At 38.5% G+C, this 17,617-nt stretch overlaps 1 protein-coding gene across 1 annotated transcript; it reads left to right on the top strand.

Moving 5' to 3' along the window:
* Positions 1 to 3,055: 3,055 nt before the first annotated feature.
* Positions 3,056 to 4,848, top strand: THITE_2088364 (uncharacterized protein; the record flags this gene model as incomplete). The annotated part of the gene is made up of 3 exons (XM_003653175.1): positions 3,056 to 3,174; positions 3,242 to 3,465; positions 4,805 to 4,848. The coding sequence occupies 3 exons, from the start codon at positions 3,056 to 3,058 to the stop codon at positions 4,846 to 4,848; spliced, it is 387 nt and encodes a 128-aa protein (XP_003653223.1).
* Between the last annotated feature and the right edge of the window lie 12,769 nt (positions 4,849 to 17,617).

Genomic DNA, 17,617 nt, shown 5'->3' with positions numbered 1-17,617 from the left:
ATAAAAACTGCTTTACCTATATCACTGTCGAGAAAATCGAGGGCAGTCTTATCTTCCTTTATCTCTACCTAGTTAAAGATTCTTTTAAAACTCTTCGTTAATCCCTAAAATTGCTCTTAAATAGCTAGTTATATTAGAGATAGTAGGCAGTTCTGCTAGGTAATGTTATAGACTAGGCTATACCTAGGCTAGGTATATAGGGCTGCGCTTAGGATCTGCGGTAGCTCTGGGACGGACCTATGGCGGGCCCGCCTTGCGCCTAGAATAACGTTGGTCCGAACCCACTTTGCGAGCCCTTGAAAAACTCTGTACGTAGGGACTATAGCCTATACTTCTCCTTTTTCCTTCCTTAAGGTAGTTGAATAGAATATCGTACGCTTATCTATAGACGCTATAAGGCTAGTACGTTATAGTTCAACTACCTTTATATAAATAGAGTAGCTATTACTTCTAAGTATAGACGAGAGTAGTATGCTAAGCGTTTCAACGCTAGTACCAAGTAGACTAGACGCTACTATAAATAACCTAGGCGTCCTATAGGTCCTAGACCTAGATTAGGTCTATAAATACTTCCAACTCTTGTAAAAGACGATTATATATTAGAACGCAACTGTTGAGATTAGGTTATTCTAGAAGCTTTGCGACACTATAGCTTAGAACTAGGCAGGAGAACTTAGAAGGGCTTACAGGGCCTAATAGGCCTATAGCCTTCTATAGTGGCAGTGCGGCATAGGCTAGATAAAGGACTAATATAGGCTTGCATTGCGTTGAACAGTTGTTTATATTCCACTACTGAGCGGGCATCTCCTCTCCCGATTATATACCTACCGGCCTAGGTGCAGTGTTCTGCACAAGCTAGCGGGCTGTGGGGCGGATTTCCCACACCTGCAAAACTCATTTAGCTAGGTTTTCCTAAAAATCGGCTCGCGAGCTCGCGAACTGGCTCTAACCAATCACCGGTCCTACTGCCTCTGTAGCCCTACCTACTTTAACCCCAAATTTGAAGGCCTTACCAACCCTAACCCTAAATAGTATATATATAGATATATAGTCCTTTGACTAAGCTATCGATATATATAAGCTAGTCCCATTTTGGTAAAAGTTTGGTTTAGATGCAGCCGTTCAAACATAGTAGGTATAAAGTAGGTAGGAGGTGCAGGGTAGGTCGCGTGGGAGAGGTGCAGGGTAGGTCAGTTGGGAGACAGTGCAGGGTAGGTCCCTCGGGAGACAACCACCACTGCGCCAGAGGTGCAGGGTAGGTGGCTCGGGGTAACCACCTTACTACAACCACTACTATAGCAGTTCTCCAACTCTATTTACATAGCCTACTGCTATAGTAAGTTTAACAGCAACTATTAAGGAACTTTATATAACCTAGATTACTATAGCTTAGACTATAAACGCCCCTACACTAGCCAATGCCTAGGCTTCGACAACTAACGCTATAGCTCTAGCAGCTCCCTAGACGTAGTAGAAGCGCCTCTCTATAAGACAACCCTTCGATAATAAAAAGGAGCTCTTTACTGTCTAGAGGGCTACAATAGTATACATCTTAGTAGTAGACTAGGACTTTATTAGAGGTCTCTACAACTAGTAGATATTTATTTAGGGGAACCTTAGCTAGGGAGTTTAGGCCAAGGTCGTAGCCTTCTATAAGTTAGGAGGACCTAGCTACAACTACGACCTAGGAGCGTTTCTTAAGTATTTTACAATAGTCTATATAGACTCCTATAAATAGGTTATAGCCTTAACGGAGCTAGATATACTCCGCTAAGGAGATAACGAGCCATTTTCCTCTTTTATTATTCGCTTTAAGGCAAAGCTATCGAAGGCTAGAGGACTTAATTAGAGTAACAAGGTACAACTTATTAGACTATAACGATACCTCTCTTTAAAGTTGAAGTACATTGTAGTAGGATAGGGGGTCCTATAGAATAACTATATTATAGCTATTGCAAGGTACTATAAGATTACTACCGACTTAGAGGCTCTTTGCCTAGAGGAACGACACTAGCGGTCCTAGGGTAAGCGACCTAGGCCTAATACAGATATAGAGAAGGATATAGATAGAGATATACTAATAACTAGGATTAATATAACCTATATTGCCCTAGCCTAGGGGGGAGCTAATAGGGGTCGTAGAGGAAAGTAGCAATAGAATAGAGGAAAACAAAGTATAAACACGTGAGGAGAGCAGCGAAGTGGGGCTATACAGGATGCAGAGACATGTGTATTGAGGGAGGTACCCCTCTTATGCAGGGTGGGAGGAGCACCGAGGTCTATATATATGTGTAGGCAGAGCTGATATATACCTCCTGAGCGTAGGGAGCCTAGCAAGTAGAGTCACGTATATATTAGTACGCGATATACCCCCTAGATAGGCTCGTAAGAGGCTATCTATAGAATATATATACTAGGCACTGACTCTAGAGCTCGCTTTGCTAGGCGTATTAAACAGTAGCCTCTAGTATTGATCCTACTATTGTATATAATCGTAGCTATTGTGCAAGTGTTGCTACGCTATTGTGTAAGCATTGTCTAGCTACCTACGTTGGCGAACTATGTAGTACGTTGTATATAGTTAGATTTAGGGGTTCCATTGTTGACATTTAGGGGCGCTATTGTTGACATTTAGGGGCGCTATTGTTGACATTAATGCGAGCGCTATTGATCGTATTATATGTATTTCCCAATTGCGCTATATAGTCTATTCCTATCCCTTATTTAGGCGTGCTATTGACTTGTATTTCGAATTGCGTCGCCTTGATTGTAGGTTTATATTATATAATTGAGCGTTGCAATCATTTGGGTATACGCCATTGTAGCTATTATTGCCCAACGTCTTGAATATACGCCTACTATTGTCGCCCATTGTTGTATTCGCACTATGTAGACAATACTGCAGTGTCGTAGGCCAGTCGATAGCTATACTCCTAGAAGTATATAATCGTAGTGAGTACGCCTTAAACCTTCTCTTAAACTCTTCCTTTATAGACTACGAGCAATAGTAGTAGCATTAGCAACAACAATAATATCAATAACAACAATAGTAGCTATGCCGTCCGTTATACGCCTCGCCGCCCTTGAGAAGGCCTACGCCGCTAAGGCGGCTAAGAACAAGCCTGCCCTGCTCTTGGCCACCCCCTCCAAGTCTAGCGTTGGCGCTAGTAAGAAGTGAGTATACCGTAGATTGCCTGGCCAATGCGATGTGTATATCTGTGTGTCTAACACTTTGTAGCAGGACCCCCGCCACGCCCAAGACCCCCGCCGCGCCGAAGACCCCCTCCAAGCGTGTAGCGCCCCCTAAGAAGGCTAAGAAGGCTAAGAAGGTGGAGAGTGAGGAGGAGGACAAGGATGAGGATAAGGATGAGGAGGAGGCTGCTTTGGGCTTTGACCTAGATGCGCTAGCGCGTAGTGTAGCTATGGCGGTGCTCGCTATGCTTACCCCTAAGAAGAAGAAGGGCGGTAAGTAGTTTTATGTTTTTGTTTGTTGTTTTATAGGTGTAGGCACCCCCTAGTCTATTTTATACTAGTGTACGCTCCTGTTTTTAGTTCGTTTTTATTTATACTTTGCGTTCCTGTCCCCCTAATCGTCTCCTTGAACTATATAACGTATATCCTATAGGTTGAGGAGCTCTCTAAAGTGTTTAAACTTCTAGCGAGTCAATACCTTTGTAAGCCTATCTATAGGTATCTCTATAGTTAGTAAGTATACAACCTTAAAAGATCCTTTCGTATATTCTTAACGTAGCTATATGTTGTAGATGTCAATATAACGTAGGCAAGTGCTAATATATTCGTTCTCGCCTACTATAAGGCGAATAGTCTACGTATTATTATAGAATATAGTCTAAGGTACACCTAACTCAAGTTGTAAATTGCTAAGGAAGCGCTTAAACGCTATCGTTTCCTATATTGTAGTAGATAGAGCGAGGAGCTCTGCCTCTATAGACGAAGTAGTGACTATATCCTAGTGTATAGCCTTCCAATGAATAAGCCTACTAAACAGAGAGATAAGGTAGCTATACAACGATTTATATATATTAGGGTTATCTATATACGATATATCCCTTATAATAAGTAGGATCTGTATAGGAGTAATATCCTATAGTATACCCTTGAACTAAATAGCGAGGAAGCGTATACCAAAGAGGTAGGAGATTATATACTTTGCAACATCGATGTGTGTTATATAAACAAGGGGTTGCTGCTTGACCTCGTTAGCCAAAGCAGCGGAGCACTCAAACCAAGCAGGAGCTTTGGAGGAGTGCAAGATAGATGTATTGCAAGAGTGTAGAATGTAGGCAAGTGCCTGCCTAAATATAGGAGTGTAGTAGCCTATGCGCAAGGTGGCCTGTACACTGTTGCAGGGCCTAGTGCTATTGTAGGGCCCAGTGGGCCCAGTGGACCCACACTTGTATAGTTGGCTACAGGTGGCCACAGGTGACCTACAACTATATATAACAATTGCCCCCCCTACAAACAAATAGAAAAGCTGTCCTCAGCTTGCAAGTCCATTGTATCTTGCACCTCAACCATCCAACCATTCAATCTACCTATCGGGTTCTTTAATCAGGGCGACTAGTCGGTCAGGTTCCTTGATCAGGGCGACTAGTCGAGGCGATTGATTGGAGCGATTGATCGGTTGGAGGTTGGAGCGGTCGGAAGGATGGGAGCTGGGCCAGGGCGACGAGGTCTTGGAAAGTGGTCGCAATTGACATAGTCTTAGGGAGCCGAGCCGGGGCGACGAAGTGTTGAAGGTCGCGATTAACGTTGTTGCCCTAGATACTGACCTCTAAGTTAGGTCTCAGGAGCTCGAGGGCTTCGCAATACTTGGAGACCACCTAAGTAAGCAAAACCACAAGTGCTTCCTAGCAGGGCACTTGGGGCACCTACGCCCACGTATAGTTGCCTAAGCTATACGACGCGGTACTGCTTAGGCACGCTATTAATGAACACTGGCTCCCTTAAAAAGGAGTCTTATCGCGGTTTATCGTATAGGTTCGAGTCCAGTAGTAGGCACCACTTATTATACGAACAAGTAGGTGCTGCTTAACCTCGTTAGCCAAAGCAGCGGAGCACTTAAACTAAGTAGGAGCTTCGGAGGAGTGTAAGATAGATATATTGCAAGAGTGTAGAATGTAGGCAAGTGCTTGCCTAAATATAGGAGTGTAGTGGCCTGTGCGCAAGGTGGCCTGTGCACTGTTGTGGGGCCCAGTGCTGTTGTAGGGCCCAGTGGGCCCAGTGGACCTACACTTGCGCAGTTGGCTATAGGTGGCCACAGGTGACCTACAACTGCGTGTAACAATGTGTGTTCCTAAGGGGTTCGTTAGAAAGTACAAGAGCAACGAAGCTAGAAACGCAACTTCTATATATAGTACAACTATAGTATAGAGCAGTGATCTAACAAGCTCTTAGTATAGTTTGATCTATACTCGAGTAGCTATGCCAATGAACTTACGAAGCTCTATTATAGGGAGAGGGATGCTTAGAAAGGTGATTTGATCTACAAGACTAAAACGCTTTGCAATCTTCTTAATATACTGGTCAAGGTAGAGCTAGATCTTACATTGTATATAGTCGCGGATTACCCTAATACCTAGGAACTAAGCTACGTCCCCCTTCTTATATACTTTGTACTTCGCTTTTAAAGTATTGATAATCCTCTAAGCCTCTTCTATATAGTCTTTGTAGTAGAAGACTAGATAGTCATCTATATAGAATAGTATAAGTATATACCGTTGATAGTCGAAGAACAAGTATAGTTCCTTAGGCGAAGCTATAAGGCTAAGCTTCCAAAGTACATCGGAGAACTCTTAGTACTAGAGCAATAGAGACTCTTATAAGCTATATAGAGCTCTCTACAGTTCTATAAGAAATCTAGGCTCTTTGAACCCCTTAGGCATCTTATAGATAATACCCTTAGGTAGATCAGCGTTCAAGAACGCTTATACTACGTTGAATTGCTTAACCTTAAGATCAAACTACATAGCGATAGCTATTATTATATAGAACAAGCGTACTATAAGTATAGCTATATAAGTGCTTTGTAGAGTAGTGAGCTCCTAAAGATCCTTATAAATGTAGATATACGATTTACACTTTTTAAGGTTGCTATCTTAATCGAACTTATAGATAAAAACCTACTTTAGAGGTAGTAGTTTCCCCTTAAAGGTCTTACACTATATTTTACGCTATATCTTTTTATTGACGAGATTGTAAATCTCTTCCTTAGCCACTTTTATAAACTTACGCCTTTGAGAGTGGTTAATAAGATCCTTCTAGCACTTAGGAAGCTTAGCAAGGTCGTCGAAATGTACTTTAGGCCTACTTAGCGTTGCTCTAGGATATATATTACAATATTAGCTAACTACCGCTATAAAAACTATATATAGTATACAATGCTAGATACTATTGTCCTCCTATAAAGCGTTTATAGAGTTATCTAAAAATATATAGCTAAACGAATGCTATATATACTAATCTAGTATATCAATGCCCTCCTTGTAGTATATAAGGGCTACGAAGTATACTAGACCGCCACTTCCACCTATACCGCCGCTAGGAAACTATTTACAGATTTGTCTTAACTGACAAGTAGGTGGTCTATAAGTCTTATATATATACTTACGCTTCTCCTTCGCTAGCTAGGCTATAAGTGTTCTAGAATTAGGCTAAGAACTATAGTTTAAAGCGTCTTCCTAGTCGTCTAGAGCCTCTAGCTAATCGCTAAGGCGATCGACCTCTTTATCACTACTAGGAGTATCGACTATAGTAGTACTTGCTATTATACTACCTTAGCTAGTACTCTTAGCTATACTGCTAGCGACGTTGCTATTAGCGTCTCTAATAACTATATTAGGGGCCTTTAATAATATAGTTCCTACTGTTCTACTGTCACTGCTAGCATTGTAATTAGTAGGGGGGCCGCTCTCTTTAGATACGTCTAGGCGTTCCTAGCGTAGCTCTAGAGTTGGTTCTAGAGTATAAAGACTACTAGTAGGCTCCTTACCCGAACTTTGGCTATAATACTTAAGTACTTCTATACCCCTTAGACAAGATAGAGAGTAGGGAGGAGCCTGCCCTTCTAGTTCCTATTTAGCTATACCCCCTAGATGTCTTAGAGAGCTGGGAACCGTTATAGGGTCTTTATAGGCATCTATAACTCTGAACGGCATTGCCTTAGCGTTCTAGGGCTCTATAGGGAGTTTAATAAGCTTAACAACCTTTTTAGCGACTACTACTAATTGAATATTAAGCTACTCTTCGCTTTTCTAGTAGAATATATATTTATTAAAGGTTATATTGTACATTGTAATGATTTTCCTAAGTTTTAGTACCTAGATATAATAAATGTTGGACGCCTTATATTTAATAAGATACCCAATATATACTCTAGGTTTAACCTTCCTAGTATATCTCTCAATCCCCTTTTCGCGCTCCTTTATTAGTAGGTATACTTGGTAGCTATATATATAAATGCCGCTCTAGTTTAGGCGTAGGTCGGCAGTTAGCGTATATACTAGACTAGGCTAATACTAGTAGAACCAATGCTTAAACTAAGAGTCGAGCACCTCGTTTAGCGAGCAATAGTTGTAAGCGCGACTTAGGCTAATACTATATAAGTATATAGCTACAATTGTCGATTCTAGCTATAGATTCTAAGGAAGTCTAGCGCCTATAAGCATTGCGATACTCTTAGTAATAAGTTCCTTGCCTATACGTTCTAAACTACTATTGGGCTCTTTAGTATCCAAAGGTGTAACCTCTAAATCGATGCCCTACTTCTACGTCTAGAGCTTGTATATAATATATCTTTTGATACTAATAACACTAGTGTTCGCCGTTCTATCTAATCTTGTAAATGGGCAACCTAAATTGGCGTTTCACCTAGCATTCAAAGCGAATAAGCTTATTATATACATTGTTATATATCTTATATATAAGAAGAGTTGTAAAAAGCTTCCTACTATACTTGTCTTTAATAACTAGTAGCTAGTTTAAGCCGTTAAGCGCTCTTAGAAAATTGAATAGGTTCTAAGAGACCTTTTAAAATAGGTATAGTAACGGCCTTAATAGTAGGCGGCGTGAAATAACCTATTCTATATATGCCTATACGTATACCTTATATTCTAGCCTACAAGGCCTACGAATCTATATACCTCTAGTGTTTAAGACAAGATATTCTAGCGCCTCTGAACTTAGATAACTAGCTCTAATGTACTAGAGAGTAGCTAGGTCTTCTCTTTCTAGGAGTAGGTCCTTTAAAGGCCTGCCCCTCCTAAAGTTCTTTATAACTATAGCGTTTATAGTTATAAGTCTAGCAAAGCTTCTAGGGAGTACTCTAAGAGCATTAGAGTAGGAGGAAAGAGTATTGCATTATAAGAAGGTCAAGTTAAACTTCTCGACTAGTTGCTTAAGTACAATACTCTTTTCCAACGTTCCCTAACACAATATATAATCTAGACTATAGTACTAAGCGCCCTATACTTAGAGGTGTCTCTTAGAGACAATATTGACGTAAAAGCCCTCTACAATAGCAACGTTGTCTATAACAAGGTCCTTAGTTTTTAGGCTATATACGTCGTTTAAAACGTTTTTAATGATCTATTTGCTATAGCTAGAGATAGGGAAGGATATAGTACTAGCCTCAACAGTTTTACCGCTTGTCTTAATAAACGTACTAGGGACAAGGAGAGCCCTATTATTAATAAGATTGACCGCTCTACAGTTGTTAAATAGAATGTACTTACTAAGCAAATATAGGTTAAACTCAAGAGATACAAATATACTATATACTCCTTTGAGCTTGTTTATAATTACTAGATCGATAATAGTATATACCTAGAGCGCTCCTAGAAATAAAGGACCTATACTACTATTAGAACTAGTAGCCTTGACGTTTAACAATACATTTTAGATCTTCTAGCCAAGCTTTTAAAGCTCTATCTAAAGGTTGTTCTAGCGCTCTTTAGCGAACCGTTGGTATACTCTGTTCATTATATTACTTAAGAGCGTTATACTATTTAGGGATTCCCCTATTAGAGTATACCGAAGTTGCTAATACTCTAAGGGAAGCTATTAATAGCGATAAGTCTTTAGTATATATAGGCAGTCGCGGTTTTTCTTACGCTTCTAACTGCTTTTCTAACTATTCTATACTTTTAAAAGTATAGGGTAGGTTCTAAGCTTTAGGTAGACTACCGCTTTAGCCTAGAGGATCGCTTTAAGTAAGAGAGCTAAATTGAGGAGAGTTAGTCCTTTTCTATCGAGCTTCTTAGCTACGCTAATGTCCTTCAATGTATAGGTTGCCTACTTGGGATCTAGGCGCTTTTGCACAGTCTTAAAGAACGTAGTAACTACTATTGTATCGGTGACTATAGCGATATTGGCTACCTTCGTATAGTAGAGGACTAAAATATATTTGAGAATCTAAGTCCTAGGCTCGATACTACTCTAGCTACCTCTAGCGAGTATAGCTATATACTCTTTAGTAAGCGTAGTAAAGGTAGTGCTATTGGAGGGTACAATAATCTTATATAGTATTTAGATAAACCTATAGGTACTAGTAATGTTCTTAGCCTCTATAATATTATATATAGTATAGGCGTAGCGGTCGCTAACGGATATATTAATTATCTTATAGAGCTTGTTGACTATATAGAACACTATAGTATCGATAGTAGATTTCGAAAACGCCTTATATAGCTTAAGAAACTTATAGTAGATCTTCTCCTTAGTAGGCTCGATTGACTAAGGCTCCTAGCTATAGGTGTTAGGATCGGCTGCCTTCTAGGTTTATAGCGCAGTGTACTACGCCTAAAGATGGCGATCCTAGACCACTTAATAGGCAGTACCCTAGGTAGGCTATATAGGAAGGCTAAGTATCTTAGCTTCTATAGCGAGCTCAGTGTCTAGGTCGATAATATACTAAACTTATAAGTTGTTAGCCTCTTAGCGAACAGTAAAGATCTATCTTAGCTAGTCTTTAGGGCTATCGAGGGCTAGAAGCGCTACAACGGCAACGATAACGGTTTTTTTAGTTTCGAGAAGCATCTTAAAGTAAACTGAGAAGTACTACGTTGTTTAGACTAAACGATAGGGGTGATATAAACTTATAGGAGTTGTTGATGATTAAGAAGACTTAAAGTAGTTATTAAAGAAAAGAAGAAGGATAGCCCCAATTGGGCTATACTGCTGTTATAAGTGTTGTATACGAACTAGGCTTATAACTAAGGAGAGCAGTAAAGTGGGGCTATATAGGATGTAGAGACATATATATTAAGGGAGGTGCCCCTCTTATATAGGGTGGGAGGAGCACCGAGGTCTATATACATATATAGGCAGAGCTAATATATGCCTCCTAAGCGTAGGGAGCCTAGCAAGTGGAGTCACATGTGCACTAGCACGCGACAACACGCTATAGGCGAAGTAGATAAATAACAAGGTATATATAGTGCGCTAATAGGCTAGAGCCTATATCTATTATAGGCGCTAGGGCCACTTTATAGCTACCTATCTCTTTGCCCTAGCTAAGAGACTAGCTCCTTAGGTTAATATCAATAAGTTAAAAGCTAAGGAATAGATAGAAGAGGACTCCCTTTCTAAGGAGGAGGAGGGAAAAGAGTAGCCTTTATATAAAGTCTCGTATAGAGGCCAAAAGAACCTAGCTGCTTATAGAACGAATTTATAGAGATTAAAGAGAGAATAAATAAGCCCCCCTTTCTTATCCCTATTTTCCTAAACTTCTTTAGTTTTATAAATATATAAGTGGATAGTAGGTACTAGAGCTATAGAGCTATTAGCGAAAGAGTATATTAAAGGTTAGAGATTAAGTAGATAAGCCTATCGACTCTTTATACCCTAGGTATTATAGTCAAAGGGGTGTAAATTATAAAGAAAATTATATATATTGCCTATGTTACAATAGATATTAATAGGTAGATTAGTGCTACTATATTCTATATAGTACTAGAGCTAGCCTATAACGTTATATTAGAGCTCCCTTAGATAAACTACTGTAGGATCGTGCTAAACCTAGCTAATAGGGTCCTTACTATCAATTCGTAAAGCAGCCTATAGGTATACAAGTGCTTCTTATAATAGAAAGAAGCTAACGCTACCCTAATTATAGACGCAATGTTTATAGACTTAGCCTATAGGGTATAAAAGAAGAAGTTTAAAGGGGTATAAAATACGTTCCTCGTTACTAGTATCTACGAGATAACTATTATACTAGGAGTAGCTATCTCCTAGCTCGACGTCGACCTAGACCTAAAGGTCGCCCTATTAGAAGAGCTATATAACTTCGCTAACCTCTTTGATAAAGAGAAGGTGAACAACCTACCCCCCTATTAGGGGGAGGCCGACTATTATATCTGTCTTGAGATAGGCCTAGATAGAAAACCTCCTAAGCTTTTATAGGGACCCTTATATAATAAACTAAAGGACTATCTCTTAGAGATTTGAAAGTAGGTCGTAGACCTATTAGATAAGAGATAGATCTAAGTAAGCTCTTTATTAGTAGCCGCCCTAGTCCTCTTTATAAAGAAGCTAGAAGAAGTATAAAGGTTCTATATAAACTACTAAGCCTTAAATAAGATTATTAAGTAAGACTAGTACCTACTCTCCTTGATTAAAGAGACTCTTTAGTCCCTAGTTAGGGCTAAATAGCTTATAAAGCTAAACGTTAAGGCTATATTCTACTATATCTAAATAGCTAAGGGAGATAAGTACCTTATAGCGTTTTATATAAGGTTTAGACTATTTAAGTAGCTAGTCTACCCCTTTAGGCTTATAAGTATTCCTATAACGTTCTAAAGATATATTAACAACGCCCTTAGTCTAACGCTAGGAGACTATATAACGATATACCTTAACAATATCTTAGTATACTCGAATAAAAGCTAAAAGGACTATATAAAAAAGGTATATAAGGTTCTCTAAAGACTAAGGGATATAGGCCTTAACCTAGACCTTAAGAAATACGTATTCGTAGTAAAAGAAGTTAAATACCTAGGGTACATTATAGAAGTAGGGGTCTATATCCGCCCTAACCCTAAGAAGATTAAAGCTATTTATAAATAGGAGGTACTCTACAAGGTCTAAGGAGTATAGAGCTTCCTAGGATTTACTAATTTCTATCGCGACTTTATCTCTAACTTCTCTAAGAAGACGGCCCTATTAATATACCTTACCTATAAGAACGTCCCTTTCTACTAGGGCAAAGAAGAGTAGAACGCCTTTAATATACTTAAGGCTATATTTATATTAGAGCTAATCCTCGTCTAATAGGATTCTAAGAGAGAGACGATTATAGAAGTGGACTATTCTAATATAGCACTTAGTAGATACTTATCTTAGTAGGGAGAGAATAGGGTTCTTTACTCTATAGCCTACTACTCTATACTAAGCCCTACTAAGTACAACTACACTATTTATAATAAAGGGCTATTAGCTATTATCTTATATTTCAAAGCCTAGTTAGCGGAGCTTTAAAGTATAGTAGCCCCCTTTACTATCTTAACCAACTATAAGAACCTTAAATACTTTACTTAGCTATATCTAATTAATGAACAATAGGCCTAATAGGCAGAGACGCTCTCTCTATTTAACTTTGAGCTAAAGTACTAGCTAGGATCCTAGGCTTTACGCCCTAATATACTCTCTTAGTGCAAATAAGATAAGCCTAAAGATAGCTAGTATATCGCCTAGCTACTTCCTCTAATTAAGGTATACTAGACTAGCGTATAGGAGGAGGCTAGGTTGCCTATAGGAGAGACGCTCTTTAAGGATAAGCAGCTTATAGCTCTATAGGACAAGGGTATTGTCAGAGATAAGTACTATACTCACTAGCTCTAAGCTATTTACAACGGAGCTTAGAAGTTTCTAAAGGAGGCGAACGTAGTGTAAACCTAGATTGTAGACTACTCTCTTAACGTATAAAGTATACTCTAGTTCTATAGCTATCTCTAGCTCCCTATATAGGAGCCCCTAACTATTATAATTATCTAGCAGATCTATAACTTAGCTATATTAAGATACTTAAGGTATAATAGGCTATTTAAAATGCTCTAGAGAGATTACTACTAGGACCTTATATTGTCCAATGTAAAGTGGTTCATTAGGAACTATAACTAGTACTGCTAGAGCAAGATCTTCTAATAGCTATATCAAAGGCTTTTGCAACCCTTGCCTATCCCTAATCGCTTTTAAAAGTAGATCTCTATTAACTTTATAACCGACCTCCCTATAAGAGACAAGGGGGCGCCTAGCTACCTTATAATAATTACCAACCATCTCTCTAAATATATATAGCTTAAGGTGATATACTCGATAGGAGTGGAAGAGTATACCCTCTAGTTCTATAATATATAGTAGCACTTCTATAGGTTCCTAACTTAAATTATAACCGACTATAGGTCGGACTAGTTAAGTAGGTTCTAGACTACGCTATATAAGGTGGTAAAGGTAGAGCAGCTCCTATCAACTTCTTACTATCCCTAGACAGATAGGGGAATAGAGTAGGTTAACTAAAAGGTATAGGCTATCCTCTAAATCTTTATCTCCTTTATATAATACGACTAGCCTAAATATCTTCTAGCCTACTAGTTCGTACTTAATAATAAGGACTTGTCTATAACTAGGGTAAGCCTAAACTACCTCCTCTATAGGTTTAATATAAGCCTTATACAACTTATTACAATCTTAATAGCGTCTATAGCGACCTTAGAGGGCTACGTTACTAAGTTCCTCTACTATTTGAAAGAGGGAATAGAGTAAACCTAAGCAGCTATTATATATATATAGTAGTAGTAGTAGACGAATATAAACCGCTCTCGCCACCTAGCTAAGAGGTTTAAAGTAGAAGACGAGGTATAGCTCTCTCTATATAATATAAAGACGAACTACCCTAGTAAGAAACTCGACTAGCTAAATGCTAAATACAAGGTAGTTGTAGTATCTACCCCCTTAACGATAACGCTCAATATACTAAGTGGTCTATACTCAACCTTCTATATTGATCTAGTTGAGCGAGTAGCCTCCGATCTGCTCCCTTTATAGAAAGTTATAGATAAGTGGCTAGACCCTATATAGGTTATATTAGAGGAGGGTATTCTTTAGTAGAAGTATAGGGTAGAGGTAATCCTTAAAGCTTAGAATGCTAAGGGGAGGGGAAATAACTACGATATATATATTAAGTGGGTAGGTTACAATAAACCAACGTAGGAGCCTCTAGAGAACTTCTTAGATATTACTATACTCAATAAGTTTGAATGAGAATAGGGAGACGTACAATAAAACGATAGGCTAATGTTAAACTAGAGAAAGAAGGGAAAACGCAATGTTTATATATAGACTACCCTATAAGAGACGACAATGATAAAACGAATATAGCTTAGTAGTACTACCGAATATATAGTCACCCTAATATATCTAGTTATAGCCTTATTACAAAAGAACAATAAGAAAAATATAAGTATAGGGAGGCTCTAATACGTTAACTAAGTCTCCTTCCTTAAATATAGATAGTTCTCTAGCTTTACCTTAGCGTTAATCCTATAGTACTGTAGGATACCTAGGCGTAAGTTAAAGGAAGGCGGGGTTAGTAGCTAATATATCACCTATTCTAGGATCTCTAAGATAAGGTAAAGGTGGATATCAAAGTTATTGCAACTACTCTAGTTAGTAGGTTAGTTCAATAATAGGTCGAGGCATAGAATAAAGCGAGAGTAGGGCTATAGTAGGGGATAGAGCTATCTCTAGCCCTATTCTATAGCCTTTTTATCTCTAGATAGCACTATATCGCTAGTAGATAAGTACTCGACACCCTCGTTAGACGACGAGAGCACCTCTATAATCGGCTATCTATTGGACCTACTAAGGGTCTAGGGAAAGGGATTAGTATACTCTTAAAGGACGTAGGCAAGGTTCTCAAAGGGAGAGGATAGATAGTACTAGGGATATAGAACAAAGGGAACTAAGGCAATATTGCGCCTAGTAAGAGTTGTACTATAGCTGCCTTATAGAGAGGGGCTAGACTATAGTGAGCTTAAAACGTAGTCGATAAGACGGTTATTAATATTAACAACTATTGTAATAGCGTCGACCAAATAGTATATATTATATTAGTAGGCTTCCTTATTACTTATTAAGTAATAAATTAGGTAGGTAGCTAGCTAGGCAAAGCAGTCTAGGGAGGAAGTAGGTAGATTATAGGGCACTAAAGCCCTATAGTAGCTCGACGTAGTAGGGGAGGTGACTAGGGTCTAGAAGACAATATAAGTCAAGGTCTGCTTAATAGCGGATAGAGGGAGTAGTACTAGCTAAGTAGGGATACAATATATCTATATATTGTTAAAAGCAGTCTAGAAAGACTATATTAACTTCTAGAATTTACACTTAAGGACTATATAGCAAGTGGGCTATAAGCTTATCTTCCTCTAGGCTAGAGTCTCGATAGCCTAGCCTATATTATACGCTTTAACGATTTTCTTTAGACTAGACCAAAGGCAAAGGTTTATTGCCTATAATATAAAGTCCTATTTATATATAGTATAGGCTCTCTAATATTCCTTATAGGATTTGCTATAACTAGGGGTATATTCGACCTTTGTACTACTAAGAAGGTAAGCGATATACTATATATAGAACTCTCCTTTATTAGAGAGTAGTTCATTTTCTTTGTCGTTAGAGTCTCCTTCGATAACGAACTTACTAATCAATAGCTTATTATTCTTCTAGCGATTATTTTAGTTCTATAACATTATAGTTAATAAGTAACTTAGGTCTATAACGGAGTTGTCCTAGAAGCACTTATATTATAGTCTTTGTTATTATCGCTATTAGGATAGCGGCCTATACTACTATCTCTAAGAGCAATAGCGGCGACTAATATTTTAGTATTCCTATATATAAACGTAGTAGACGAGTTTTAGAACGATATTGCTATCGAAGGAAGGAACAAAGAGACTTTTATAGGAGCTGAGGCGAAAATAAGTAGTATACTCAAAGGTATAGGCAAACGTAAGGTAGGAGCATAAAAGAAAAGAAACGTATATAAGGCGGAATAAGGAGAACGATATCACTATATAAGAAGGAGGAAGAACAGATTATAAAGGAGGAAGAGGAGGTATACGTTAGGTATAGGAAGAAAATATAAGAAAGTCAAGTTATACAAGAGGAAGGGTTTAAATAACAGTTGGCAAGGTTGGATTATATATAATTAGTAGGTATACTTAGTACAACGTAGTTGCAATATATAAATATATAAAGCGAGGAAGGGCCAATTAGCGGTTTACTAGGCAATGTAAACAAATAACTCAAGCCTAGGCAATAGAACAGCTACAAGTAGCAAGGCCTTAGTAAGCAACTATATTAGACTACCCTAATGACGAGGTAGGCGCTATACAACTAGATAGTAGGTACTAGCGTCTATTACGACTAGCGCTACACTAGACCTAAACTGCGCTCAATGCAATATTATATATACTCTAGTTCAACTACCTAATAGGGCAAGGGGGGTATATTATAGACTAGGCTATACCTGGGCTAGGTATATAGGGCTATGCCCAGGATCCGTAGCGGCCCTAGGATAGACCTATAGCTAGCTCGCCTTACGCCTAGAATAACGTCGGTCTAAACCTACTTCGCAAGCCCCTGAAAAACTCTGTACGTAGGGACTATAGCCTATACTTCTCCTTTTTCCTTCATTAAGGTAGTTGAATAAAACATTGTACACTTATCTGCAGACGCTATAAGGCTAGCACGTTATAGGTAATCTTCTTAGAGATGATATATATCTAGACTATCTTTCCTTCTATAAGTAGATTGACAGTGATTAAGTTGCTATCGTAGTAATTGAAGGTTAGAGCAGTATCTTTGACGAATAGTATACTAAGGATTGCTTTATACCTACTAGTAGTGTCCTTAGTTACAAAGAAATAAAGGTTGATGCCGACTCCGCCTAGGTAAAGAGTGACCTAGGTCTCTTTAAAAAATGGTGCTAAGTTGTAAAGACCCTTTAAAACGACCTTAGTAGGCTAGTATAGCAGTATATACTTCTTGACAACGCTTATTGAGATATAGTTATACTTTGAACTAGAGTCGATTAGGGCGAGATACTTATTATAATGACCTTTCTCGAATTGGATATATAGAGTGGGAAGCGACTATACTCTTGTTATTACACTAAGTTCTATACGCTATAAGACTAAAAGCGTTGAAATAGACTTCTAGAGCAGGGTGTAGATACAATTGTCAACGTCTCTAGGCGGATCTTTATAAATCTAACACTCTTAGAGGCTTCCTATATAGATACTCTATATACTATCCTTAGTAACTCCGAAGATCGCTAGAACCGTCTTCGTCTAGCTAGAGCAAGGGCTACTAAACGTATTTACATTAGTATATAGAGCCTATATATAAACCTTTATATCTTTCAATATAGTAGCTAGTCCATTAGGCTTAGGAATACTAGACCCCTTATAGTCGATAACCTCGATATTAGCGGAAATGCCCTATAAATATATAATTAGAACGTTCTTGTACTTAGGTGAGATATAGACTAAGTCGTCAAGGGTTAGACTAGTCTTCGCTTGTATTGTAGTATAGATTG

This window comes from Thermothielavioides terrestris, chromosome 2, assembly GCF_000226115.1.
Source record: "Thermothielavioides terrestris NRRL 8126 chromosome 2, complete sequence".
Taxonomy (NCBI): Eukaryota; Fungi; Ascomycota; class Sordariomycetes; order Sordariales; family Chaetomiaceae; genus Thermothielavioides; species Thermothielavioides terrestris.
The sequence above is the reverse complement of the archived record's forward strand: the minus strand, read 5'-3'. Positions and strand labels throughout refer to the sequence as shown.